A 26,366-nucleotide genomic window follows, 5' to 3' on the forward strand; every position below is an offset into this window, starting at 1 on the left:
TATTAGCCATATATTATTCTATAAATTAATAAAAAAATAAAAGTATTTATTTTTGAATAAATAATCATAGAAAATATGAATAATTATTTTTTGGTGCAAAAAAAATTAATTTTTGGAATAATATATGGCTTTTTAAGACTTCATGGTATTTTTTTGTGTGAAAAAACAATTATCCATATTTTCTATGATTATTTATTCAAAAATAAATAATTTTTATAATTTTTATTAATTTCTGGAACAATATATGCTAATACAAGGCTTACGGGTGAATGGTCAGTTTTAATATTTATATTGTGAATTTTGGCGTTTTGGTATGACGGCCTTTACTAACAGTGTTTTAGAGGGTTTTTGCTTACGAATTTGGCGTAAAGCTGTCTTTACGGTGGTGTTTTGGAAATTTCCCTGACTGCGAGCAGCAAAGCACACGGGCTCACGGCATCAGCTTTCGCCCACGGCCCACGGGAAGCGGTCTCGCTCGGGGCTCGGGCATATCTCCACCCTGCATATCTCTCTCTCTCTCCCCCTCCCCCATTCGTGCTAGCCTGCTAGGGCATCTCTCGTCGCCATGATGCAGCAGCCGCCGCCGTCGCAGCCGCAGCCCGGGATGGGGGGCCCGCCGCCGCCGCCGCAGGGCGCGGCGGGGCAGCCGCCGCAGTGGGGCACGATCCCGCCGCCGATGCCGCACCAGTACGGCGCGCCGCCGCCGCCGCAGCCGCCGGCCATGTGGGGGCAGCCCCCGCCGCAGGCGCACTACGGGCAGGCGCCACCCCCCCAACCGTACTACGCCGCGGCGCCGCAGCAGGCGATGCCCGCCCCCGCGGCCGCGGACGAGGTGAAGACGCTCTGGATCGGCGACCTGCAGCCCTGGATGGACGAGAGCTACATCTTCAACTGCTTCGCGGCCACCGGGGAGGTACGGGCTCCCGATCTGTTGTGAGATTTGGTTCCCATGACTTCTGTTTATCTGGCTCCCGTGTTTTGTTGTGACTGATTTGTCTGATGTGGTATGCTGTATCTGATTTGTTTCTGATGATAGAACTGCTCAAAATTCAAGCTCTAGTCTATGAGTGTTATGTTGTGATTCTACAAAAAAAATTTATAACTTTGGCCGATTAATCAGGGATTCTTGATTTTTCTGGTTTACTGAGGTTCAATGACGCGCTAGCTACAGCTGTCCCTTGTGGAGTATGAACAGGTTACTTTCATTAGTTATGGAAGGCATTGTTTCTATTAATTTATTGTTTCCACATGGTTCTTAAGTTCTCAGACCATATAACATGTACTTAACTGCTAATGTGATTTCTGCTGTTCAGTCTGGTCTCAATATATATAACGTTGTTGCTCAGATAATGGATGAACGATGCATTTATGGTGCACCGATCATATTGTAATGTTTTGCATTAACGTGCAGGTTCAATCTGTGAAGCTTATCCGGGACAAACAAAGTGGACAACTTCAGGGTTATGGCTTTGTTGAGTTTACAAGCCGTGCAGCTGCTGATCGAGTTCTTCAGACATATAATGGTCAAATGATGCCAAATGTCGAGATGGTATTCCGATTGAATTGGGCCAGTGCTGGCGAGAAGCGTGATGATACCCCTGACTATACCATTTTTGTTGGGGATCTGGCTGCAGATGTTACAGACTACTTATTACAAGAGACATTCAGGGTCCATTACCCTTCGGTTAAGGGTGCAAAAGTTGTTACTGATAAAATGACAATGCGCTCGAAGGGTTATGGGTTTGTGAAATTTGGTGATCCTACAGAGCAAGCTCGTGCAATGACTGAAATGAATGGCATGATTTGTTCTTCCAGACCGATGCGTATTGGTCCAGCAGCTAATAAGAAAACAACTGGGGTTCAGGAGAGAGGTACATGCTGTTACTCCCATTTCATGTTGACAATTTTTACTTATTACTTGCAGTTTTTGTCATATCTATCTGCTTGATGATACTTTTTTCCTTTTGATGTTCCACTTCATGTTTTCTGCTTTTACTTACTTGCTTGGAATAAACCAAAGCTTGGTGTGACCCTTTCTTCTGCAAGAAGTCATTATTCCTTAGTACAACATTCCCTGTGAATTTGGATCATTTCCTGCACTAGAACTAGAAAAATAGTAGACTCATGAAACTCATGTTATCTGGAAGCAGGAGGCTACAGGCTCTCTCCATATTGGAGCCTTGGAACTGATTTGAGCTGTGATGCATTTCTTGTGTAATGCGTGGCCTCATTTAGGTCAGTTAAAAGCATTTATGTTCTAAATTTGAAGTCCGTTTCTTTCGAGTTCTGCCTTTCGGATACTTTATTCATTTAGTTTTCCTTGCTACTCCAGATTCTATTTCATTTGTGCACGTATGTGTTTACTATACATTTTCTTTATTTAAAAAGTTTTATGACTCATGGTCTCATGCTTGATGTGAATGCACATAGTTAAACTAGCATATTGGCTTCAGAATGCTTTTATTTGCTAGGGTGAGTGATTGACTATCAAGGAGTCACATCCCTGCTTCCTATATTGAGACTTGAGTTTTTCAATATTCTCTATTTCCTTATTCTTGAAAAAGAGATCTTTGTATGGAAAAATGTCACTGCATTTTGGTGATAAATTCTTGTGTTTTGATGAGCTTTAGTTTTCGTTTGTATGGTACTGTACACTTCTAGTGACCACACTGTACATGTCTGTGCTTTTCAAACATTTGGGGGAATATTCTATATTTCTCATCTTTCACTATGATAGACTTGCAAGGCATCTCTCATTTTATCGATAACTCGATATGGAATGAATTTTTGGGGTTGTGATTTAACCATCTTTTATTCGGTATCTTGTTGTGAATTCAGCTTGTTTGAGGTTCTATGCATAGAACACCTCAAAACAGTGTTTTGCTTGCCCTTTATATCTTGAGTCTATTACTCTATTGTCTTATTTATGGTTTGCTATTGACTTGCTAGCATTATTTGGCCACTTAACTCCATTATAAATCTGTTAAGGAAATTTTGTTTACATATTTACTTGACTAATGCTTGGCAGTTTGGCCTCTGTAATACTATCAAACTTAGTATGGTTCTGATGACTATTTGATTCTGATTGCTGAGCTATTTTAATTACTCTAAATTGTCTTTTACAATGCTTGATATTCTGCTTAATGCTTGACAGGACATGGCTGTTTCTGTATGAATATCACTGTCTAATATAATAGTCTATTTAGTATTTACTACTATTAACAACCTCAATGAACAAGAGACTTGCATAATAGCATTCATATTTACCTTTCAGTATTTGACAAATCTTACAGTGTATTTTCTTCACTTTTCTGCTTTCATTTACAGTACCAAATGCTCAAGGAGCTCAGTCTGAGAATGATCCTAACAATACCACCGTGCGTTCTTAGTTCTATTTTTTCTGTATAGCAACAATTCCTTTCAGCTCTTTTATTGACTTATATTTGTTCTTGAGCTCAGATATTCGTCGGTGGCCTTGACCCCAATGTCACTGAAGATGTATTGAAACAAGTTTTTGCTCCTTATGGAGAAGTGGTCCATGTTAAGATTCCTGTTGGGAAAAGATGTGGCTTTGTACAATATGTTAACAGGTCGAGTCTTTGTTCGCTTGTTCTGTTTCAACAGATGTCTAAAGTACTACCTTGATATTTTTTTATGAGGTGCTTCCTTGTAAATTACTCTTGTCACTGCATATTCAGGCCTTCTGCTGAACAAGCACTGGCAATGCTGCAAGGGACCTTGATTGGTGGACAGAATGTTAGACTTTCGTGGGGTCGAAGCCTTTCGAACAAACAGGTCCAGATCATACGCAGCATACTAATTTTTTTACTCCCTTCGTTCTGTATTATAAGATGTTTTGATCCTACCTAGATTCATCCATGGATCATCGAATATGTTTTACATACGTATGAAAACTCATTAGCGTCCATATGAATCTAGAGAGGAACCGAACATCTTATAATGTGAAACAGATGAAATATCTATTATACTGTGTGCAATAGAGCTAAAGTTGATAACATTGTGGTATTTGAACGTCTTCAGCCTCAGCATGACTCAAATCAGTGGGGTGCTGGTGCTGGTGGTTACTATGGTGGCTATGGACAAGGTTATGAAGCTTATGGTGGGTATGCACAACCTCAGGATCCTAACATGTATGGTTATGGAGCTTATGCTGGTTATCCCAACTACCAACAGCAACAAGTAGCACAGCAGCCACCTCAGCAACAGGTGAAATTCCCCTACTTGTTACCAGTTTGAACTAACGGTGGATACTTTTTATATATACCTATTTTGGAAGTTGGCATGATTTCTGATATTTCAGTCCCAGTTTGTGTAGCTATAACCGTTAATCTAAAGCTGTATTCTCTTTTCGTTCTTATATAGTGAGGCCTGTTTGATCGACCGCCTCTTTGGGCTGTGAGGCACACCAGAGAACCCATTTCAAGTTACAGCTTAGCTATGTTATCGCTATTCTCCATAGAGAGACGGTTCCTGAAGACTCAAGATTTGGATTGAAGTTTAATGTATGCGCTGTACTATGGTTATGAACAACGGATGCCATTGTGGTTCCTATATTGAGGCATGTGTATTTTGAAAACATCTTCTGTTTCCATCTCACCCTTATCTTCGATTATTAATATCCTATGTACCGTTTGTTTCCCGTTGGTTTTTGTGTGTGTTGGATTCTCCTTTTTCATGAAGGACAAGTGAGTTTTTTGGTTGCCTGATTGGCCACGTGGGCAGACAGTGTACCATGGCATCAGTGTATGCGCTGTGCTCAATGGAATCTCGCCAACTTTTGCCTGGTATACTGCTTTGATCAGCCAATCACCCCGGTTAAAATATTTGTTCGTGTTTGTTTTTCACCGTGAACACTGCTGTTAAAATTTTTCTACGTGTTCGTTTAACCGTGAACACTGTTGCATTTCTCAAACAGTCTGGTCGAATAGACGAATGATTGGTGATAATTACTCGAGAGAAGAAGGGTTGAAAAGGGGAATGTTTTTACTGCTTACCGCCCATTCGGTTTAAAGTAACTATAACTCATAGGAATAGAGAAAGTGAAGGAATAATATGCATGTTACCATTATTCCATAGAATTTTTTTAAAGAGGTTTGAGTCAATGAAAATTATTTTATATTTTCTTTCTGCAATTTTTATAGGATTTTTTTATGAGTTTTAGGTCAATGGAAAATTTCCGGTGTAACTTGTAAGAAGTTAATTTCATTTGGTCTTTTATACTTCATCCTAACAATCAAATGCCTCTCATAAAAAATAATCCTTAAGAATTCGGTTTTCCCTCCAAATGAAATATGCCGTTAGTAGTTTGTTTGCGAAACATGTTCATTAATCTGCTCATCTGTTAAGCGGAAAACTATGATTAACTTACTAAATTGACCCTTCCAAAGCATTGGTAAATCACTGAATACTACTGGGACTTTATTACATTGCATATATCATATATGTGTATAAATATAAATAAATCTAGACATATATAAATAATATACATTAAACGATATATATATATTTCATCCAGAGACGACCATAAGATCACGTATATTCTGGCTGCGTACGTAGTCATTGCGCTTTAAGATTAGCGCACGATCAAATCGGCCCCCCTGAAATCGAGAGCTAGCTCCGAACTTAGGTGGTGTTTATATTGAGAATATTGAGAAAATTTTTGGGAGAAGTGTCACGTCAAATGTTTGATCGGATGTCGAAAGAGATTTTCGAACACGAATGAGAAAACAAATTTCACCACTGGCCCAGAAACTACGAGACGAATTTTTGAGTCTAATTAATTCGGCATTAGCACATATTGGTTACTATAGCACTTATGACTAATTATGGGCTAATTAGGTTTAAAATATTTGTCTCAAGATTTCAATTAGTTTTTTGATCCATCTATGTTTAATGCTTTATTTAGATGAATGTTTTTGGAAAAAAGTTTTGGGAAGCCCTTAACCATCCCGGTGTACATGGGGCGCACCCGTTCGCCTCCTTTTCCCTTCCGCTTTCGGCTCGGCTCGTCGCCTCCCACCACCCTCTCTCCTTTCTTTTCCCTCCCTTCCCTTCCCTTCTCTCCCTTCCCATGGCCCGCCCCAAGAGGACGAAGCCGCCGCCGCCGCCCTCGCCTAGGGCCAAGGCGGCGGCGGCGCATCCGTCGCCGTCGCCGTCCCTCCCCGAGGCGCTGCTGCTCGCGACGGTGTACATGGTCGGCATGCCCGTCGAGGTCCAGGTCCGCGACGGATCCGTCTACGCGGGCGTCTTCCACACCGCCTCCGTCGACGGCGGATACGGTGGGTGCTCCCCCTCTCGCATGCCGTTGTGTGGTCGGGGGTGGTTTGCGTTGGGTTCGGAGATCACGGGGATGTCGTTGTGAGCGTGATCCGGCCAGCTGTGCGTGCGTAGTGGGTGCCGCGAGGAATTTTAACTAGGGTTGGTGCGGTGCTTTTTTTTTTTTGCCCTTTCGAAGCTAACTGGTTCGTGATCTGCTTGTTGGTTGGGTAGCCGTGGACGCTGGGCGCTCGCGGTGTTGGTTTTTTTTGGGATAGTGGGATGGATTTGGTGGCTGCTGGCGAGAGATCGCTGGATGAGTTTCCCCATTTGTGCCGCAGTTGTAAATGTATTTTTGTGTTCGTGAAGATCTTGCATGTTTGATCCTTGGTCATCGTGATTGCGGTGAGGATTTGAATGAGGTCCCGTACATGAAAACTGTGGTTGGTTCGTGGTACAGGGAGGATCTCTCGTTGGATTCCAGGATCATAGGCAATGGTCCTGGTTTCTACGATCTAACAGGAGATCATGGTTTATGCCATAAACCAAGTGCCTTGTCGATTGCAAATAATTATTCATTTTCTTTTGTAGAATTGAGATGCCAGTCTGCCATGAAGAAATTTATGATCCACTTGTGCATTCCAGCATTCTGGTGTCATAGTTGTATTTTTGTGTTTAATTCACACCCCTTTGGCTGATCATGTTTGTACAAGTAGTACTTTTCTGAGAGTTAATAATTCCATATACAGTTTGGAGTCTTGTATAATATTTGTTCCTTCTAGTTTCAATTATAAATTTAGTTTCCTATTTTTCTTTTGCGGAGAAAACAAAGTTCTGATGCTATGTTGAACAGGTGTTGTGATAAAGAAAGCACGAAAGATCGCTAACGGGAAGGATGATGCCAATATTTCTCTAGGAGCTTTTGTAGATACTCTCGTTGTTCTCCCAGGTGATCTTGTTCAAGTCATTGCAAAGGTAGATTTAAATTGCAAAGCATGTGTACAAATTTTCCCACCAAAAAAGTTATGCTAATTGCCTTCTCGTGGACACTTCTACTTTTCAGGATTTTTCACTCCCAACAAAAGATGTGTGCATAACTCCTGTTTGTGATATGGTCGGGGTTGCAGCTAGTGCATCTGTGAAGCCTCAAAATTCACATGTGAATGTGTTGCCACTGAAGTATATTCTTGATACACCAATAATATAAACAATCTTTCAATTGTTTCTTTGTTGATGCTGGTTTAATGCAGATCTCAAGCAATCTATGCTGGTTTATATTCTGTGTATTTTTTCAATGCTATTCGTTCTTGAGATTAATTCATGCTTTTTTTGCAACAGAGAGGATAAAAAGTGCAGCATGCCAGGTCAGGAGAGCGACATCTCCATTGGAAAAAGTACTCCAGGTATTATCTCTAACATCTTTGCCCTTTTAATAAGATAGTTATGTTGCCACTTTTATTCGTCGTAATTAACCTGTTCAAGTTATCACCGATCTTTGTAATGCACTAATGCTACAAGCCGTGTCTCTCCAATTGGATATGTAGGGCCACGTCGCTCTTGTAATGAGTTAATGGGTTCTTCATTTGTTGGATCAAAAGATGGAAATGCTATAAATGCAGTTTTGACTACACCCACAATGGCTTCAGATGTGAAAGTCTCTCCTCCAGCCAGTTCAGCTGCTAAAACTGCCATGCCGAGCAAACCCATTGCTAAGGTAAGATATCTTGGAGCCATGATATTGTTGATTTAGTGATAAGTGTGTCCAGAGAATTAGAGATATTTCCTGTTGAGTAGTGCTTACAGATCCAGAAAAAGGTTTCAGTTATATTTTCTACCTTCTTGAGGAGTCCAGTATTATTTGGAAAAAGATTATCTGCTGTTTCATCCATGTACATAGTAACCGTACATACTTGCCGAGTATGTATTATTTTTCTCAGTAACAATAGAGTAATAATACTCACGCGAAAGAGGATATTATTGCATATACAGAAAACAGATGCATAAGGGAAATATAATAGTGAATGTGTAAGGGAAACGTTTGAAGCTACTCATAAAATTAAGTGTACTCAGGCTAGGCGCCTGAATTACCTGTTGCAGTTGTACTAATGCATTCTTATGTTGTATTATTATCAAGCGTAATTCTTTTCACTTCCTCTATGTTGAAGGATTTCTATGCCCTCTAGGGGAATTAAACCGTGCTAATTCTGTTTTTGTGTTTACTGCTGTCCTAGTTGTTCTACCTTTATAGCCTTCCTGTACTTCAGCATTGTTATCAGTCCATTCATTATTATTGCAGGAATCCAAACTCAACCCATGTGCTAGGGTCTTCTCTCCTTCTTTTGCAAGTTCCAGACCAGTACTTGCAGCTGCACCCCCGGTTAACTCAATCTACATCTCAAACTCTGTAGCTGGAGTTCCAACTGGTTTACCTGTATTTGAAACTAACTCAGTGTCAGGCGGTCCATCTCTGTCCACAAAGTTTGTACATTATAATAACCTGGCTCCCGCCAACTATGCTATTTCACCTCAATATATTCAGTCAGTAAGTTCTTTTATTCATTCTTCTTTTATAATATGATTGTTTCAGCAGTTTACCACTTTCTTCAAATTGCTTTCATCTTCTCATGAAGTGATAATAAGGAAGTATTACATATGGATACTGTGCCAACTTCTATTCAGCATTGACATGCCTGCAAGTTGATAGTTTGCTCTATGTGACCAGTATTACTATCTTTGCATAGCTATATTTACTCTGGTTTAATTATTCATTTATTTTGAGATCAACTACTTAACTAATAGCTACCGTGATTATTCTGTCATTTAGTTATGTGTAGTATTTTTGGATTCCACTTCACTTTGATCTTCCTTGCTGCATAACTCCAGCACTCATGTTTTACTCGGATATGATCCTGCTTCTGAATCCTGAATTCTGGTATTTTCATTCTTTTGCATGACAGACCATGGGGCATAATGTGACCAGGCTAGATCCTGCTAGAATTGGTACACCTTATCATCCCATGCAAGTGGGGCACGCTTGCATTAGTCCTAGTCCTCAGCCTGTAAGTCCTAAGCTGGTGTATACATCAAAAAAGAGAAAAAACATGTACTGATATTAGTTTCAAATTCATGTTCATTTGTACTTATTTACTCTCTTATTGATTATGTGATAGTCTATTTATTTATTGCTCTACTGATCTAGTTTATTTTTATGTCATGACATGATAGGTTGCTGGTGGGAAGTTTAATCATGTTGTTTATGTACACCCATTTTCTCAGGTGAGTAAATGCAACAGTGTGATTTATATTAATAGCTCAAGTGAACACTTTGGGGTTAAGATGATGAATTAATGATGCAAGTAAAGTTGTGTTGTTTTGCATGTAATTCTTTAGCTGACTGAATAGTGCCGATTCATTGGAGGAATCATGGTTGTCTCTATCGCTCAAAAAGCAGAAAGCACAACTGGAGCATAATGATCCAAATTGAGCTTAGGATACTAGTCTGTTTTCAGAAATAAAAACTGCTCAGCTACATTTGACATTAGATAATTTAAAGCTTCATTTCGTGGGATGAATTGGCAACTCTGACATTGCATAGTCATTTATGCAGATAAAGCTCTCCTGTTAGCCGCAATGATTACTGATTTGATCTTATTAGCTCTTCAGAAATCTCATCCAAGTCGTATTACTGTAAACAGAAATCGCTCTTTCTACTTTTAGCTGATCCACTCTTTGTTTACGCTGAAGGATGTAATGCACGGAACACCTGTTATTTCCCAAGGATGGTCTCTTCCTGCATCGTTGAACTCACATCAAGCTAGCCCCCAGAAGTTTCAAGGTAAGAATCGTACTCATGGTTGACTGCTTCCTTTATTCTGAATAAACGGAAGGTATTGAAGTGGTTATTTATTTTCCCCTTATATCACTCTGATCAAAACAGTTTACTTCTAAACCTCTTATCTCCAGGCACAACCCCTGTATATGTAGCTCCACCTGTCATGGCAACTGGGAACCTGCCATTGGTGGTACCAAGCCCTGCACCGCTTGTGCAGCCATTCCAGGTCGCTCGTCCCATCATGGTTCCTGCTGCAAGCAGCATGGTTCCAGGCAAATACATGTAAACTTGTCATAGCAGTGTGATAACAGTTTTTGTTGGAAGAATCTTGGTTTTACCCCTTTGTCCTTTGGGGTTTACATCTAAGAGGACCCGCAGTTTTGCCTTATTTGTTAATTCTCTTGCTAGTTGCTGGTCTGTGTCCGTCTTTTTGTTGGAAGGACTTGCAACTTTTACCGTTCTTAATGCTTTGGCATGGTCATTTTTTTTTTTTGGGTCATTGGGATGGGGATGGTTCCATGAGAGCAGTAAAATGAAATAGAGAAGATCGAAGCATTTTTTTCGTCATGTCAAATGCCTTATCCAATTTTTAAGAGTAGCATGTACTAGGTACACTGAGGCACTGTAAAAGAGTTAGATAGCAAATTGATTGTTTTCACAGGGCTAATGTACACTGATCTTGTGAAATGTTATCGGAAAATAATGACAGTCGCTATGAATTACTTTTATTTTTTGGAGAATGTGCTGACGTTGATCCAGTGTTCAATTTGCGCCTATGTTGTGTTTATAAGCTTGATTTTGCGCTACGTGTTTATAAGATTGGTTGATTACTTAGTATTCTCGGACAGTGGAAGAATAGTTCAATTGATTAAAAGTAATTTCCCCAAATTTTATGTTAGAGTTTATGTCAAGTATATGTATAAATTTAATTAGAAAGTGTGATTTGAAGTTATAATATATGTAGATAAAAGTTAGTCTCTTATCCTAAATAGAGAAGGACCCAGGGTTGTCCAAACCGCTAGAGGGCCTCCCACTGTTCCCCGGTGGAGGCGCAGTGACTGTGAAAACTGGTACAAATTTAAATTTGGTATTTTTGAATTTAAAATACACAGTTATTGTGGCTTCTTGGTCAAAACTGTGCGGTTCAAGCGGAAACCGTGGATAATATAAACCGAGGTAAAGATCTTAAAAAACTAAAAAACTTTCAAATTACAAGAAAAATAGTAGTTAACTATAATTTTGAGGATAGTTAGGACATGTTTCTCAAGAACATGATAAGAGGTTCTCCATCTCTCCACGTAAGATCAGATGTTTTATTTGCCATGCACCTACATTTATTTAACTAACAAATAAATCATGTATTTTCTACCAAGAATCATGTGTATTTATTCTACATATATATCCCTAAAAGTTACAAGTGTTACATAAATTAATTGACATAGGAATCTATTCAGTAGGAACTAACAAATAATAGCTATAATTTTTTATTTTTCATAACAATCTAACCGGACAACATACAAACATATCCTAACATGTCTACAAATCAATCTCATCGAAAATACCGTCATCATATTAAGTTTTTCATATAAACTCGTACCTACAAACAATTTTTTACCTAATAAACTATTAAAATTTTTCTTTTTCCCACTAATAAATTTTTAATTGTTCGTAAATTTATTCTTTTCATCTATTTCTTGCACCAAACTTTACTATGAATTAATCTCTAACATATTTTTTACTAATTATTATCAAAATTTTAAAATACTTCTCAAATTTAAACAGCTCTTCCGCGGTATACCGAAACCATCAATCGACAGTGGAGACCACGGTACCATGGTATACCGAAACCGTCTGTCGACAGTGGAGACCACGGTAACGCGTACCTCGGTATACCGAAACCGTCCGTCGACAGTGGAGACCACGGTAACGCGAACCTCGGATGCACAACCTATCGTGATCGTATGAAGATAGCAGCATAGGTGAGGGAACCACTTGGGTAAGTGATGCAAGCCATTCGATGCGACCATGCTCCAATATATTGTCAACTGAGACACTGAGAAATCACGCAAATATTCCTTACCTTCATAAGCTTATTATTCTGACTCGACTTTCTATACTGAGACAACATGACATCGCCTAATCTTTGGCCAATGTATCAGATATATACTCAGGTACAACAAACCCTGGACCAGAATTCATTGAGAAACGCAGAAATGAGGAACAAAACTAAGTTTAAATTCATCGATACTCCTCTCCAGTCACCGGCAGGCTTATCTGGAGTTCGCAGCCACTAGAAACAATGCGGACACCACAGGGTTTAAGAAAAGAGATCACAGCAACAGTGATTACATCGATCAATTTCAACCATCCAGATGCCACTTGAAGCGGTACAGAGAAATCATAGCCGCAGGTTCTTTCTTCCCAATCTGAACTAACTTTTGCCTTCTCTGAACTTCTATAGACTTCAAAATTTTTTCAGAACTTCAGGTTCTGTCACTTAGCGACAGATTTCTCATCAGGCCTCCTCATCTGTAGAGGCTTTGCAAATGTAACATCCTGACCAGCAGCTTGCCTGTAAATATTAGATGGCCTCTTTCGAACTTGACTTGGTCGAAGCATAGGAAGATCTGGGGCAAGATCATCTTTCGGGGTTATTGGGCGGAGGTTATTTTCATCTGGAATCCAGCCTTTGAGAACCTGATTGTCCTTCACTTTCACCGTAATCAGAGAAAACCCAGGAAATTTTTTGGACATCTTACCAACAAAATACTTGCCAACGATATCATCTTTGACTGAATTACCTTGCAAGGGAGCACCACTGTGATTGGAGGCTTGGCTTAGAGAAGTCTTAAGCAGATTGGTAGAATCTCTAGGTCTACTGGATCTAACTGATGCATTGTGATCTGTATTCACACTCTGAATGGGCTGTGAGCTACGCAGTGATTCATGCATACCATACTCATAGCTCTGTGAGCAACCACGCTTACGCTTAGCACCAGAACTGGATGCCTGCTCCATGGTTGGTGGTTCATTAGGTGTGACAGTTTTGTTCCCTTCAGATGTCATCTTTGGTGATTTGCTTCAACCTTTTGCAGTTGAAACTAGCAAAGATGAAAATACCCCGTAAAAGTGGATTCACCTTCAATTACTTGATGAGTTTTTCTCCCCCCCTGTACATGCAAGTGGAGCACAGTGAGCAACCTCAGCACTAAAAGAATAACAAAATATGACAAGTAATCATAAGAAGATTAGAAGACAAGAAAGCAAGTACACGACCAGGAGGATAGAAGCCTACTTTATTATCTGCTAAGATGGAATTAAACAAGTCCGCTAAGAATGTAATTAAAAATGAAGCACTCATGGAACTATTTTCAAAGAAACATGGCACAGTTTGCAGACAATAATGCAAATAAAGTACCCACACAGCCATATCTACGGTTGAAAACAGTCAGAAAACAGATTCAACCATTTCATTAACCATGCTTTTCTTGGAAATATAATCGAAAACGGTAGAGTCAAAAATGGAAATGGCATTGGAAAATCAAAAATGGAACAATTTTGGTGGAAACATGCTGGTATCATTCAGAAACTAGCAAGGCATGTCAGAAACATCAAATTGTGACACCATATGTTTTCACACACTTTACCAACACACATATACGCATAATATAACTCATAGTTTATTTAATACAATGGCATGTTTACATATAGTCATCGATCATTGTACTGACAATATATACGAGACAATAAAATAGTTGTATACACGGTGCATATGGAAGTTTATGTATTTATAGACTCTGCTTATACCATCCATAAACGCCAACAATTAGCATTGTGGTTGCTGCATGTCTTTTCTATTTACAGGTTAGCTGTTTGAATCCCCTAGCTGGCACCCATTTTTCGCGTGGCAATCCTGGTAGGTTCACATACTCTTTTTTTTTTGGTGTGGGTTGAGTGGCTGGCCCATGTCCTAGCTGAAATGGTGGCCCTCTACTTGGCGTGGATCAGAATGGGTGGCTGGGCCATGTCTTGGTTTGCTGTGGTAGCCATCTACTTTTGTGGATCATGGGCCTCTAGGCATTGCTATAATGCGCATCTAGTTGGTGCGGTATATGGTAATTATTAATCCCCCGAAACAACTATTTCTGGAACAATATAGTAAAACGAGACAATGGTCAGTAGAACAGCAAAACCATTTCTGCCACCATTTTCGAATAGCTCTTACCGTTTCCAGGGGCAGACACAGCAGAGCGGCACAAGCATCCCGTGTTGTGGCCCAACCAAATGGTTCACCATACATACACGTAGGTGGCAGGGTCGCAGCGTGTGCATGCAAGCCAGCTCTGGTGTTCGTGTCGCTTAGTTGAGCTCAAATGCTCAGGCTTTGGTGCCTCTACCGTGGCTGTGAGGAACGAAGGCAACTTGTGTTCAGTTTAAATATTTAATTTATCACCGCTTCAATTTTTCAATTTATTTTAATGCAATTATAAGGTATCACCTTAGATTCATCACTAATTAAATGGGTATTTAAGCATATTTATCAGTTGTGTGATGTGCATGGCCGAATTAATTTTCTTCAATTTTCTTTTGCATGATTTGGTTTGTTCATTTACAATTCCTGAATGAATTTGGATCCAAAAATGTATTCCTTTTGCTTCATTAGCCTTGTGTTTTTTATTTCACTCGCAACACCTAAATTTGAAACTTGCTTGACCGAATCCATCTGAAAAGGAAAAAGGAACATAAACACCTTCATGGCTACAAATGTTTTATAGCAACTATTACCAACATCAATAAGTAATAAATTAAGCTAAGTTATACTCTTGGATTACTAATGCAGAAAAACAACTTGTTTGCACATAGAGCTCTTGTAGGTCTGTAACACTTGTCCTGAGCACAAGTACTCATGCTCTGTAAATTATGTGACGAACAAATGAAGTGAAGAATTCATGGTGCCCGAGGGACCAAATAGTTTCACCAAACTCTTGGTTTGAATCTGTAAAATCCATAAATATCGCACCAGAATAGCAAACCTGGGGCTACCAAAACTGTTTTGGTATTTTGGAGGTGAAGTTCACTGTAACAAACAACCGTGTAATAGTGTGTTTTGGTATTTTGGGGGTGAAGTTCATCACCACTAGCAATCTAATCCAATTCCCAGCCAAAACGTACTAGCTTAACAACTGAGAGAGAAAATACAGCAATATCCAAATAAAATGGTCTCCCCTTCTGTACCATTGTTTACCGAAATCACATCGGCACATCACAACGATTCACCAAACCCCAGATTCGGAGAAAACCCTCAATCCAAGCCGGATCATGAAGTGATGCGGAGGAAGAGGATGCCAACGGGAGAAGATGGATACCTCCAGTCCGATCCGAACCCGAGACGACCGCCGTCCGTGAGCGCGCAGGGTGGATAACAAGGCCAGGGCGGGCTCGGCTAGGGGTTGAGGCAATCCGCACCGTGCGTCGGCGGCCGTTCGCCCCCCGCGCGCTCGCGCGGAGAGGAGGGGAGGGGAGAAGGGCTCGTCGTGCCACCGGCGGAAACGCGGAGGTGGAGGTGGAGCGCGACGGCGGCGGAGGTAACGCGAGACGAGACGGCGAGAGGGATGGATGCGGCGTGGATTGACCTGCCGTTCCGACCGTAAAGGCGCAGCCGTCCCGTTCCGTCGATCCCAGCCGTTGCTTCGCTTTGGACGGCTAGGATTTCCTCGGCCTCGTTGCAGTTGCACGGTGGCCGACCACCTCACAGGCTTTCCAGGCCCACGAGATAGATGGGCCTTCTCAAAAGGAGGCCCATCTAGAGGCCGTAACGTTACGTGGGCCACTCCGCGCGTGCAGCGTGCGTGATGCCGCTGCTTATATCAGCGGTTTCTAGGGTTCCCCACTCGGCGCCGCCACCGCGGCCGTCAAACGCGAGGAGGTTCAGAGGTTGGTTGCTGTCGCCGTCTGAAGTTCTCTTCCCGGTTTTCTCTTCTTGTTTTCGTTGGGATTTTTTGGGGTTTGGTGCATTGAGCCATTGATGAACTCACGAGTCTTTGCGTATGATCTTTTGTCCTGTTGGAACATCAGTTCCAAGCATGGATACCGCGAGACACGCACAGAAAATGTGTTGCCATCACCTCCGTCTCTCTGCTCGAGCACACGAGACTGGAGTCGAATAACAGCACAACATGTCGACCCAAACTGACCTGGATCTGTTCCCACTGTACAAACATTGTGTATATCTTGTATTTTACAAGTTCTTTAATTAGTATAAGCTAATTTCATAATTAGTTTGCAGTTTGTACATCTGAAGTAAGGTTTCTGGATGCTAAACAGTTCGTTATCTATTCATTTCGCTGAACCTTTTATCTGATGAGGGATGTAAGTGAAACACAGAAATAACTAGAGAATTTTATTCAATTGCAACTTCATGTTTAGTGAACACTGAACATGACAAGTTTACAGTACGGAGTTTACTTGAAGTACAGTTCTACGAGCTTTTTCAGGGTTTCAAACACACTTGTAAACGGGTTAAATGCGACTGGTGCATTCAGCTTCAGATCTGGGAACTGATTCGTCAAGGCCTCGCTCATGCCAGGCATTGACATCATCTGGCCAAGCTGGTCCATGGACATGGTCTCGCAATCCTGCGGGGTGTCCTTGATCTTGCTTGGATCATAACCGAAGTCGGCTGTGTAGGACTTGTACTTCTCAATGAATTCTGGTCCAGGGTTTGGTGTTCTTGAATATATCTGATACATTGCCGAAAGATAAAACAATGTTATGGTATTTGGTACATTGGCTTAATGCCTCGGTGTTCAGTTCTTGCTTATATCTAAATTTGATGATAAACTTGTTAACTGAACAGGTTAAATAACTAGATTGTATGCTCTATCAATATGTAGAATAACAAGGAAGAGGGCTAAGAAATCGATGTAGTTTGCAGTTCAGGGATCAGTTTATGACCTGAATAAAGCTCGTGTCTTTAGCACCAGACACAACGGCGTAATTGTCATAATCGGTTGCAAGCACATCATAAGGTTCCTTGGGTATGAATGGCAGTGTCGGGAAACGGAGAAAACACTTCCCTTGGATCATCTCCTGCCTTTCGAGATCTGTCTCAGCATTCGCCATGTCCTCTTGGGACAGGCATTGCACCCTCCCCCGGATACCCGTGATGTAGCCATCAGGTCCACCATGGACACAAAATGTGTCCACCTGAATTGAGCGTGATTTCTCATCAAATGAGTACACCCCCTGCAGTACCAACAAACTTGCACATTAAAGGGAATAGAAAAAGATAGCATATGCCTCTGATTATAGGATAATCTATTCCAAATTAGATTGATAAGAAGATGTCAAATATCAGTGTGTATATTTTACTGGGGCATCATACAGATTAAGATCTGTATTACCACAGGTACTGCTTGAATACTATTTGTGTGAGGTTGCTGGCACTACAATACCTGAGTACAATGACAGTCCTCTTGCCCCTGACCAGCAAACCCACGTTTCAGTGAGGCTACTTCGAACCATCTTCCGGAGTAGCGAATTGGATCGAAGTTCTTGGCAGTCATGCCCCTCATCATCAACTCTATGCTTCCCTCATCTGAAGGGCTATCGAATTTCAGAGGAACCGCATCTTTGTCGATGGCAGCTACGTCTGCAATCTGGCACAATTTTGGTCGTGCAAAGGCCTCTGCAGGGATAGCCTGGTCAACTATACGAGATTAAGAGTGCATCGATACCACGTTACAAGTTTGAAATTAATAACCGTTCTGACTGTAAAATGCAGCAATGTATAGAACAGTTTTACCCTCTCCAACCTCAAAAGCAAGAAACTTTCTAAAGGAAAACGGACATTTCTTTGTGATTCCCGAGTCTCTCTCTTGAATTAGAGTGCATCTGACAAGAAGTTAACATATATAGGTACCTGACAAGGTGGAGAGATGAAAACAAGAGAAGCAGCAAGGCATGAGAGCAACCGTGTGGATACTCCATGAGTGTTCAATGGCGCCTTGTCATGCAGAGAACACCTGAAATTATTTCTTCCAGCAGGGCTACATTTTCTCCTACCAAACAAGAAGATTATTATTTATGAAAGTCTCTGTCGATGAGAAATCAGCGGAAAAAATGATGTATAAAACCAGCAGCATGCACAGATAATTTGACGGGCTTTATCGGCATTACATCCAGCTCACTGGATGTTGGATTCGATTTGAGATCAAGAACACGCACGCAGACAGATTTAGATTCTAGCAACATCAGAATTCGAAAAAACTGGCCAGATTAACCGTACAAAAATTTTCATTTTCACTACGATAAAACGCAACTAAATGCTGCCGCCCCTGGCGTTCGTAAGTCCTAGAACTCGTTACCTGGAAGAAGGGCGAGCAGGGTTTGGCGCCGCAACAAGAGAATAGGGGGAGCCCAACAGCAGCGCCGCCCGCGGGAGAGCCATGGATTCCGGCCGCGACCTCGCCGCCCCCCACGCCCTAGGCCGCCGAAACCGTGTTCTGGAGCGTATGCGACGGCAGATTCTGCAGCGGGGTTTTGTCCTCCATGACCATGGGCGCTGCAGCGAATGGAGACGACGGGAGCTCGAGGAGCTGCGGGCCGATGATTCTGGGAGGAGAGAGAGAGATGCGGAAGCGCATCCGGTGCCATCCAATGGGAGGTCCCCACGTCAGCCGTCCCGGAGGCGAGTGACCGTTGACTGGGCCTGGGCGGGCGTGAACCATGGGCCGGATGGTTGTAATTTCTCAATCGAGACCAAAAAGAAAGGAAAATTGAAAACCACGGATGACGGATGGTTGTAAATGCAATAGCCAATTCTATGGTAATCTCTATCGGATCTGATTAGCATAAATGGTAACCACGGCAGGGATGGCAATGGTAATACCCATCGGGTATTGTTACCCTATACCCATATTCACCATTGAAATTTAAACCCACCAAAATCTCCATACCTATCACGGATATAAGAAATTCCCCATACCCGTACCCGCCTGGGTAAGCCTCACCCACAGGTCACCCATTTACCCACCAAATTTGACATGACAATAAAAATAACAAAAAATGTTTTGATCCAATTGTAGCAACCAACCAACGATAAGGCATCCGCATCAGTCACACAATACCATAAATCCCATCAAATAATACTTAAGTAGTAGTAGACAATACATAAATCCGCCTAATTTCATATATGGGTTGAGGCTTAAATATCTAGGGTTTCATATTGGGCTAGCCTAATTTCATATATGGGCCAAAATGTTCATTTGGGCTTCCGGGTATTTATCATCCGCAGATAAATGGGTATGGGTATCATAAGAATGTTCTCATACCCGTGTACCCGTTAGGTGAAGACCGTTTACTTATCCACGGGTAATGCATTTAGCCCATACCCGTATCCTAATGGAGTAAATACCCATCGGGTCTTGGATCGCGGGTCCCGTTACCATCTCTAAACCACGGCTCTTCTCGGCTTACTTATATTCCTAGGAGTGTATGTGAAGTTTTACAACCATGAGGAACGTGTAACCAGTAATTTTTGAATATACGTTTTGACCGTTTGTCGAATTTTTATCTACATATACAAAATTATAAATAATGCAAAATTACAGTAATAAATCAAATTATATAAAATAATTAATAATTATATAATTTTTTTAAAATAAGACAGTCAAGCGTATATCCAAAGTTAATGGTGTTAAATAAAAATAGTGGAGAGAGTATTTAGCTGCTGAAACACCGTAATAGTGAAATGGACGAGATTAAACTCAATGTGCTTCAGCCCTGTTTTGCTGCCAGTGGTGTTGCCCATTTACTGAAGCGCTTCAATCTTCTCACTTAAGATAAGTTTACTTGTGATTATACTACTGCCATCTCAAAGACAATCAATCACTTTACGCTTTTACCGCGAGAAGATGCAATCAGCAGATGCTGAAGTAATCCAGTGCCAAGACAGGATCAATTTTAAGCTGCTTGGGCTGCACTCAAGGTAGGCTTGAGCCTCTAGGAGTGGTTATTCCCGCCATGCGTACGCAAAGAGATGATGCTTTGTACGCCCTGATCAGCAGGTTCGAATCTGTAGCTTGCTATTGTCCCATTCTTTCCTTGCTGTTTTTTTTCTTTCCTTTCTTCATGTCTATTTATCTCTCATCTTTCTGATCCATCTGCTCTCAGCTTTGCCTCCTTGCTGTCTGCTCCTCATCGCCATACTTCTCGTCTTGGAGGTTGGAGCCTTCCTGTTGTTGCGTTGGTGAGTACGTGTTGACACTTATAACATTGTGACATTATCCTCTTCCTGTGATCCTAGTCCTAGTGCAAGCATTGCTCCCAGAAGTGTACTGAATTGCATTGCTATGTGTCTATTCAAGCAGGACGGGATGGCGGATTCGGTGGCCATCCGAGGTGCCCAGTGGGTGGTGAGCAAGGCGCTGAGCCCACTGTCCGACGGCCTTGTGGAGGCGTGGGCAGCCAGCTCGGCGCTCGGCCCCAACATCGAAGCCGCCAAGATGGAGCTGCTCTATGCGCAGGCTATGCTCAACAACGCGCGTGGCAGGGAGATCCACAACCCCGCGCTCACAGAGCTGCTGCAGAAGCTGCGAGGCCTGGCGTACGACGCCGACGATGTGCTGGACGAGCTGGACTATTTCCGCATCCAGGACGAGCTCGAAGGGACCTTCGAGACCGTCGACCATGGCTGCTTCCACGACCTCGTCCGCGATGCGCACCACACAACCAAGGCTGCTGCCAAGCAGCTTGAGTGCACCTCCTGCTGCTTCTCTGCTTCCTCCAAGCCAAAACATGGTGGAGGAAAGCAGGTGCTCTGTGGCGCTTGGCCAGGCTGCGTCACCGACGAAGAGGAGTCCTGCAGGTGCATGCGGCAGCTTACCAACCGTGCTCGCCGCACTGTCTGCTCTATCGGTAAACGACTCCTCTGCTCTTCTGTTCTACCAGATGATGATGATGGTAGCCAACATTTTAACATGCCTAGAGATGGAAAACAAAGTATCTGTGGTGTCTGCACGTGCACGTGCATGGCACCATGGAAGAAGGGCCCTAAAACACCAAAGTTGGATTTTGATAGGGTGAATGCCTCTAGAAGAATGAAGCACATAGCAGAGCAATTACAACTCATATGTGCTAAAGTCTCTACCATTCTTGATCTAGAGTTATTAGGCTCTGCCATTGCCAAGTTGGAGTTCATAGGCTCCAGGAGTGGCACTGGCGGTGATACTACTACAAGCAGGTCCACAACCACCTCAAAAAGTATAGAGCCTAAATTGTATGGGAGGGACCCTGAGAAGAACACAATTGTAGAAAATATTACCAAGGGTGTGCACTACCATCAAGATCTATCCGTTCTTCCTATAGTTGGTCCCGGGGGCATAGGAAAGACAACTCTTACACAGTACATCTACAATAGCAAAGAAGTGCAAGATCATTTCCAAATTAGAGTTTGGGCATGTGTATCCCTTGACTTCAACGTGTATAGGTTGTCAAAAGAGATTTTAAATTCTATCCCTAAAGTTGAAGATGAAAAAGGTGATAGTCAGATACAGAGTTTGGACCAACTTCAGAAGTTTATTGAGAAGAGATTAAAACAAAAAAGGGTTTTAGTTGTTTTGGATGATATATGGAAGTGCAGTGATGAAGAGTGGAAAAGGCTGTTAATTCCATTTACAAATTGTCAAGTAAATGGTAACATAATTCTAGTCACAACTCGATTCTTTGATGTGGCAGAAAAGGTTAAAACCAAGAATTGTAAAGTGACACAACTTGATGGATTGAATCCTACAGAATTCTGGAGTTTCTTTATGGCATGTGTGTTTGGGCATGGTGAATCCAATCAAATGCCAAAAGAAAGTGAATTGAATTCAATTGGACACCAGATAGTGAAAAAACTGAAAGGTTCTCCTCTAGCAGCCAAAACCGTAGGCAGATTACTGAGAAATAATCCTACTCCAGACTATTGGACAAGGGTTCTTCAAAGTAAAGAATGGGATTTACAAACTAGTGATTATGATATTATGCCTGCTTTGAAGCTTAGCTATGACTACCTCCCTTTTCATCTCCAGCAGTGCTTCTCCTATTGTGCCTTGTTTCCTGAGGACTACAAGTTTAGCAATGAGGAGCTAATTCGCTTCTGGATAGGACTAGACATTCTACATCCAGATCACCCGAGCAAAAGAATCGAAGATATAGGGCACAACTACTTAAATCAGTTGGTCAATTATGAGTTTTTCAAAAAAGAAATAGATGAGGAGCACACATACTATGCTATGCATGATCTGCTACATGCTTTAGCACTAAAGGTTTCCTCACAGGAATGTCTACATATAGATTCTTCTAGTGGAACACCTATAGAAATACCTCCATCTGTATATCACTTGTCCATTATCTTGAGTCTCAAAAATTGTGAGGAAGGAACTATCGAAGGAAGTTTCAAGAAAAAACTAGCTGAAATGGGAAGTAGATTGAAAACTGAAAACCTCCACACCTTAATGATTTTTGGACAATATGATGAAAGCTTTATTACTATTTTCAGTGATATGTTCAAAGATGCAAAATCTCTGCGTGTTGTCCATTTGTCAACAATGTTACACCCTGTGGAGTCTATACTTTACAGCTTCCCAAAACTTGTGCACCTTCGTTACATAAAGCTTGAGTCAAATTACATGAATGGATCACATTTACCGCAGAGCCTCTCAAGATTTTATCATTTAAGGGTCTTGGACATAGAACAATGGCATGGTGCTTGTAGTCTACCTAGGGATATGACTAATCTTTCAAAGTTGCGTCATTTCCTTGTCCCATATGATGATGTCCACTCCAATATTTCTAATGTGGGAAAATTCCGTTGCTTACAACAGTTAAGGTTGTTCAAGGTAAAAAGCCAAAGTGATGGTTTTAAATTAAGAGAGTTGGGGGAACTGGCAGAGCTTGGAGGATCACTAAGCATATGCAATCTTGAGGATGTACAAGTAAACATAGCACATGAAGCAAAGCTATCATACAAAAAACACTTACAAAAACTATCACTGAATTGGATGGATAACAATAGGAATACTGACAGAGAAAATCAAGTACTTGAGATCCTTCGGCCACATAGCAATCTGAGTGGGTTGCAGATTAAAAATGGAGGCTCAACTTGCCCAACCTGGCTTGGTACAAGCCTCTCAATCAAAGGTTTGAAGGCCCTCCGTCTAGATGGAGTACACTGGAAAATGCTTCCGCCTCTAGGAGAGTTGTGGCTTATGGATGGGTCCGGTCATGAGTATTTTGGTTGTACTAAAGTCCAAAACTTTCGGAACTTGAAAAAACTAAAACTAATTGGGCTACCAAATTTTAGAAGATGGGTAGCAAAAGAAGTTTGCCCTATGTTCTTCTTGGTCGTAGAAGAACTCATTGTGGAGAATTGCAAAGAACTAATAGAGTTACCATTTTCATATTATACTCAGCAGCCATCACAAGGAGATGAGAAAATAACTTGGTTTCCTAATCTAAGAATGACAAGAATTGAGGATTGTCCCGAACTGGTGTCACTGCCTCCTGTTCCTTTCACCCAGACCTTGTGCAATGTTGACATAGCAAATGTAGGAAAAAGTTTGAATAGATTGTATTACTCAAGCAAATCATCTGAGTTGACAATTAGAGGAATTAAGGATCTAAATGGCTTAAATGACAAGTTGTTGGCATTCCATAGTTTAACCCAATTACAAGAGTTGGAGATCAAGGACTGCCCATCTTTGGCTGGTAGCCACCTTCCAATGCTGACTTCACTGAAGAAACTCAAACTTTATCGTTCAAGTATTGTGGTTCATCTCTTAGAAAGTAGGAGTGATGATGAGTGGCAGCTTCCAGTTGAGCACCTATGCATTCAGGATTGCCCTGCCAGTGGAAAAGTACTGACACAATTGCTCTCTCATCTCCCAATGCTCTCAGAGTTGCATCTTTGGTGCTGCGGCAACATTACACGGATGTGTATAGCTGCCGAACAGCAGCAAACAAATGATCAGGAGGATACACAAGTGATCGAATCTGAATCTAATCAGCAGCAGCAAGTAGCAGAGGAAGGTGGAGCTGTACCATCCATGGATCATCAGCCGCAAGTAGCAGAGGATCGAGAAGATGAAGATGGGATGCTGCTCCTCCCATCCCATCTCTGCAACTCTCTACGGGAACTGAGTCTCGAACGTTGCACGGAGCTTCTCCTAGATGTTGCTCGTTCTGCTCTTCCCACCAGCCACAGTGAAGAAGCAGGAGGATGGGGGCTCCAACCCCTGCGCTCCCTCCAGAGACTGGAAATCTCTGGCTGCCCAAAGTTGTTTTCCGCCTACGAGGCCCTAGCCTGCCTTTTCCCGTCCTCCCTGCAATACCTCCAAATTCTAGGCCGTGTGGAGGGCGTGCAGACCCTGGATTTCTCAAACCTCAACTTTCTCACTCGATTAATCATATCAGGTTGTGGGGAGGATTTGAGATGTGAGGGCGTGTGGCCTCTCCTTACCCAGGGCCAACTTAGTAAATTAAATGTTAATGGAACCCCCAGATTCTTTGCTGGTTTGGATTCCATACTCAAGGGGCTGCAGGACGAACAAGAGCAGCAGCAGCCTCTTCTTCAGCGTTCCTCCAAACTGCAGGAGCTTGTGACGAAGGACTTCACGGGTGTCCTTGTGAAGCCCATCTGCAGACTCCTCTCTTCCTCCCTCACCAGCCTATACCTCCATTCGAACAACGAGGTGGAGCACTTCACAAAGGAGCAAGAGGAGGCCCTTCAGCTCCTCACCTCCCTCCAGCACCTCGTATTTTGGTGCTGCGAGAAGCTGCAGCGCCTCCCTGCGGGACTACGTAGACTTGAGAGCCTCAAGACATTACAGATTGAGCGCTGTCCATCCATCCGGTCGCTACCCACGGGCGGCCTCCCCGGTTCACTGCAAGAACTAGATGTCAGAGACTGCGGCAACGAGAAACTTAAACAGCGGTGCAAGAAGCTAATAGGAACCACCTCAAATATCAAACTACAATGGTAAAGGTACAAATGGTTCCCTGTTCCCTATTCCCAAGTCTCGTTGCATCAATTTTTGGTGTTTTGATGTACTTGCTGCATAATCTGAGGGATTTTTTTTTCAACCTACCGTGCAGGCCGCTGTCTTCAAGTTCGTGCATTCCTGTAGTCTTGTAGAACTCAGTAATTCATCATCCACCGTTTTCTGACATGAGGATCTCATGTCGGTATCCTCTTCCTGTATGTAAATCATGTAAGTAAATGTGGATAGGAAATTTACTCTTGATGTATCATTTCAATGCCTAGAAGTGTGCACCAACATTTTTAAAAACCATACTGAAGAAACAAATGTCATATAGGTTATCATCGCTGTCATGAATTAGTTGCTCTTGTTGTATACTTGTCTTTAAAACGAACATATCTTGTGCTTCAGGGTTGCATTTAGGGAATGGTTATGGTTAATTGATGTAAACCATTTCCATTATCTAAAAAAAAAATTCAGGTTAGTCGCATAATTCTGTTACACTTGTGCTCTAAGTTGTTCCAAATATTTTGATGGCTTGTTCCTAAACAGCTTGATCTTATTTAAAAGCATACTACTTGTACTCTTAATCGATTTTTCAGATGTTTCGCATAAGTTGCAAATACTAATTTATTCCACAATTAATACCACTGCAGAGTTATGTTGCAATCAGCTTACTAACCATTGTTTTTCGGTTTTGTTGTGCAGGTGTTGTTATGTGAATTCTAGTTGGCCTCTTAATACTTTGGTTCTAGCAGTATATTTTTGGTCATCACTCCTGGATATTAGTGGTGTTTAGCTAGTTGGACTGACATATATGATGGTACAAAATATTATCATGGAATAATAATGGCGGAAAATGGTAAGCTCCGGTACGTTGCAACTGATATTAAGGTTTGCAATTATTTTTTTTCCAATGCTACATTTTCTACTATGAAGTTGTTCTAGCATCATTTAATTTCTTAGTTATCACTTAACAAAACTTAATACTCCCTCCGTGTTTTTTTTTGACGCCGTTAACTTTTTTATTTACGTTTGGCCCTTCGTCTTATTCAAAAAATTTGTACAAATATACAAAATTATAAATCATACTTAAAATTACTTTAGTAATAAATCAAATCATAATAAAATAATCAATAATTATAATTTTTTTTGAATAAGATGAAAGATCAAACGTAGATAAAAAGTCAACGGCGTCAAACAGAAAAAAATCGGAGGAAGTAGCATGCATGACCTTC

General features: G+C 41.6%; 5 protein-coding genes and 1 non-coding gene across 6 annotated transcripts; 4 read left to right on the plus strand and 2 right to left on the minus strand.

The window, feature by feature from the left end:
• The first annotated feature begins 508 nt into the window (after nucleotides 1-508).
• Nucleotides 509-4,740, plus strand: LOC102712801 (RNA-binding protein L). Its single transcript, XM_006652792.3, has 7 exons — nucleotides 509-913; nucleotides 1,412-1,871; nucleotides 3,328-3,377; nucleotides 3,460-3,590; nucleotides 3,699-3,795; nucleotides 4,042-4,227; nucleotides 4,384-4,740. The coding sequence occupies exons 1-7, from the start codon at nucleotides 566-568 to the stop codon at nucleotides 4,384-4,386; spliced, it is 1,275 nt and encodes a 424-aa protein (XP_006652855.2). The 5' UTR covers nucleotides 509-565; the 3' UTR covers nucleotides 4,387-4,740.
• A 1,303-nt stretch (nucleotides 4,741-6,043) lies between these two features.
• On the plus strand, nucleotides 6,044-10,775 carry LOC102713071. The gene is made up of 10 exons (XM_006652793.3): nucleotides 6,044-6,299; nucleotides 7,130-7,251; nucleotides 7,340-7,455; nucleotides 7,615-7,679; nucleotides 7,821-7,990; nucleotides 8,573-8,818; nucleotides 9,234-9,335; nucleotides 9,502-9,552; nucleotides 10,021-10,111; nucleotides 10,240-10,775. The coding sequence occupies exons 1-10, from the start codon at nucleotides 6,092-6,094 to the stop codon at nucleotides 10,392-10,394; spliced, it is 1,326 nt and encodes a 441-aa protein (XP_006652856.1). The 5' UTR covers nucleotides 6,044-6,091; the 3' UTR covers nucleotides 10,395-10,775.
• Nucleotides 10,776-12,169: 1,394 nt separating this feature from the next.
• Nucleotides 12,170-15,715, minus strand: LOC102713349. The gene is made up of 2 exons (XM_006652794.2): nucleotides 15,475-15,715; nucleotides 12,170-13,278 (listed from the first exon to the last, which is right to left on the minus strand). Exon 2 carries the CDS (start codon nucleotides 13,172-13,174, stop codon nucleotides 12,602-12,604), a length of 573 nt encoding a protein of 190 aa, XP_006652857.1. The 5' UTR covers nucleotides 13,175-13,278; nucleotides 15,475-15,715; the 3' UTR covers nucleotides 12,170-12,601.
• A 462-nt stretch (nucleotides 15,716-16,177) lies between these two features.
• LOC121054340 lies at nucleotides 16,178-16,288 on the plus strand. The gene has a single exon (XR_005811744.1). It is a non-coding gene; the product is annotated as a small nucleolar RNA snoR97 (small nucleolar RNA).
• Nucleotides 16,289-16,501: 213 nt separating this feature from the next.
• On the minus strand, nucleotides 16,502-18,712 carry LOC102722575 (chloroplastic lipocalin). Its single transcript, XM_006653725.3, has 5 exons — nucleotides 18,475-18,712; nucleotides 18,030-18,168; nucleotides 17,563-17,808; nucleotides 17,063-17,353; nucleotides 16,502-16,848 (listed from the first exon to the last, which is right to left on the minus strand). The coding sequence occupies exons 1-5, from the start codon at nucleotides 18,555-18,557 to the stop codon at nucleotides 16,570-16,572; spliced, it is 1,038 nt and encodes a 345-aa protein (XP_006653788.1). The 5' UTR covers nucleotides 18,558-18,712; the 3' UTR covers nucleotides 16,502-16,569.
• A 1,419-nt stretch (nucleotides 18,713-20,131) lies between these two features.
• LOC102722855 (putative disease resistance protein RGA4) lies at nucleotides 20,132-25,131 on the plus strand. The gene is made up of 6 exons (XM_040523251.1): nucleotides 20,132-20,175; nucleotides 20,282-20,357; nucleotides 20,479-20,908; nucleotides 20,963-21,079; nucleotides 21,146-23,496; nucleotides 24,121-25,131. Exons 1-6 carry the CDS (start codon nucleotides 20,132-20,134, stop codon nucleotides 25,129-25,131), a joined length of 4,029 nt encoding a protein of 1,342 aa, XP_040379185.1.
• Nucleotides 25,132-26,366: the final 1,235 nt, after the last annotated feature.

This window comes from Oryza brachyantha, chromosome 4, assembly GCF_000231095.2.
Source record: "Oryza brachyantha chromosome 4, ObraRS2, whole genome shotgun sequence".
In the NCBI taxonomy this organism is placed as follows: Eukaryota; Viridiplantae; Streptophyta; class Magnoliopsida; order Poales; family Poaceae; genus Oryza; species Oryza brachyantha.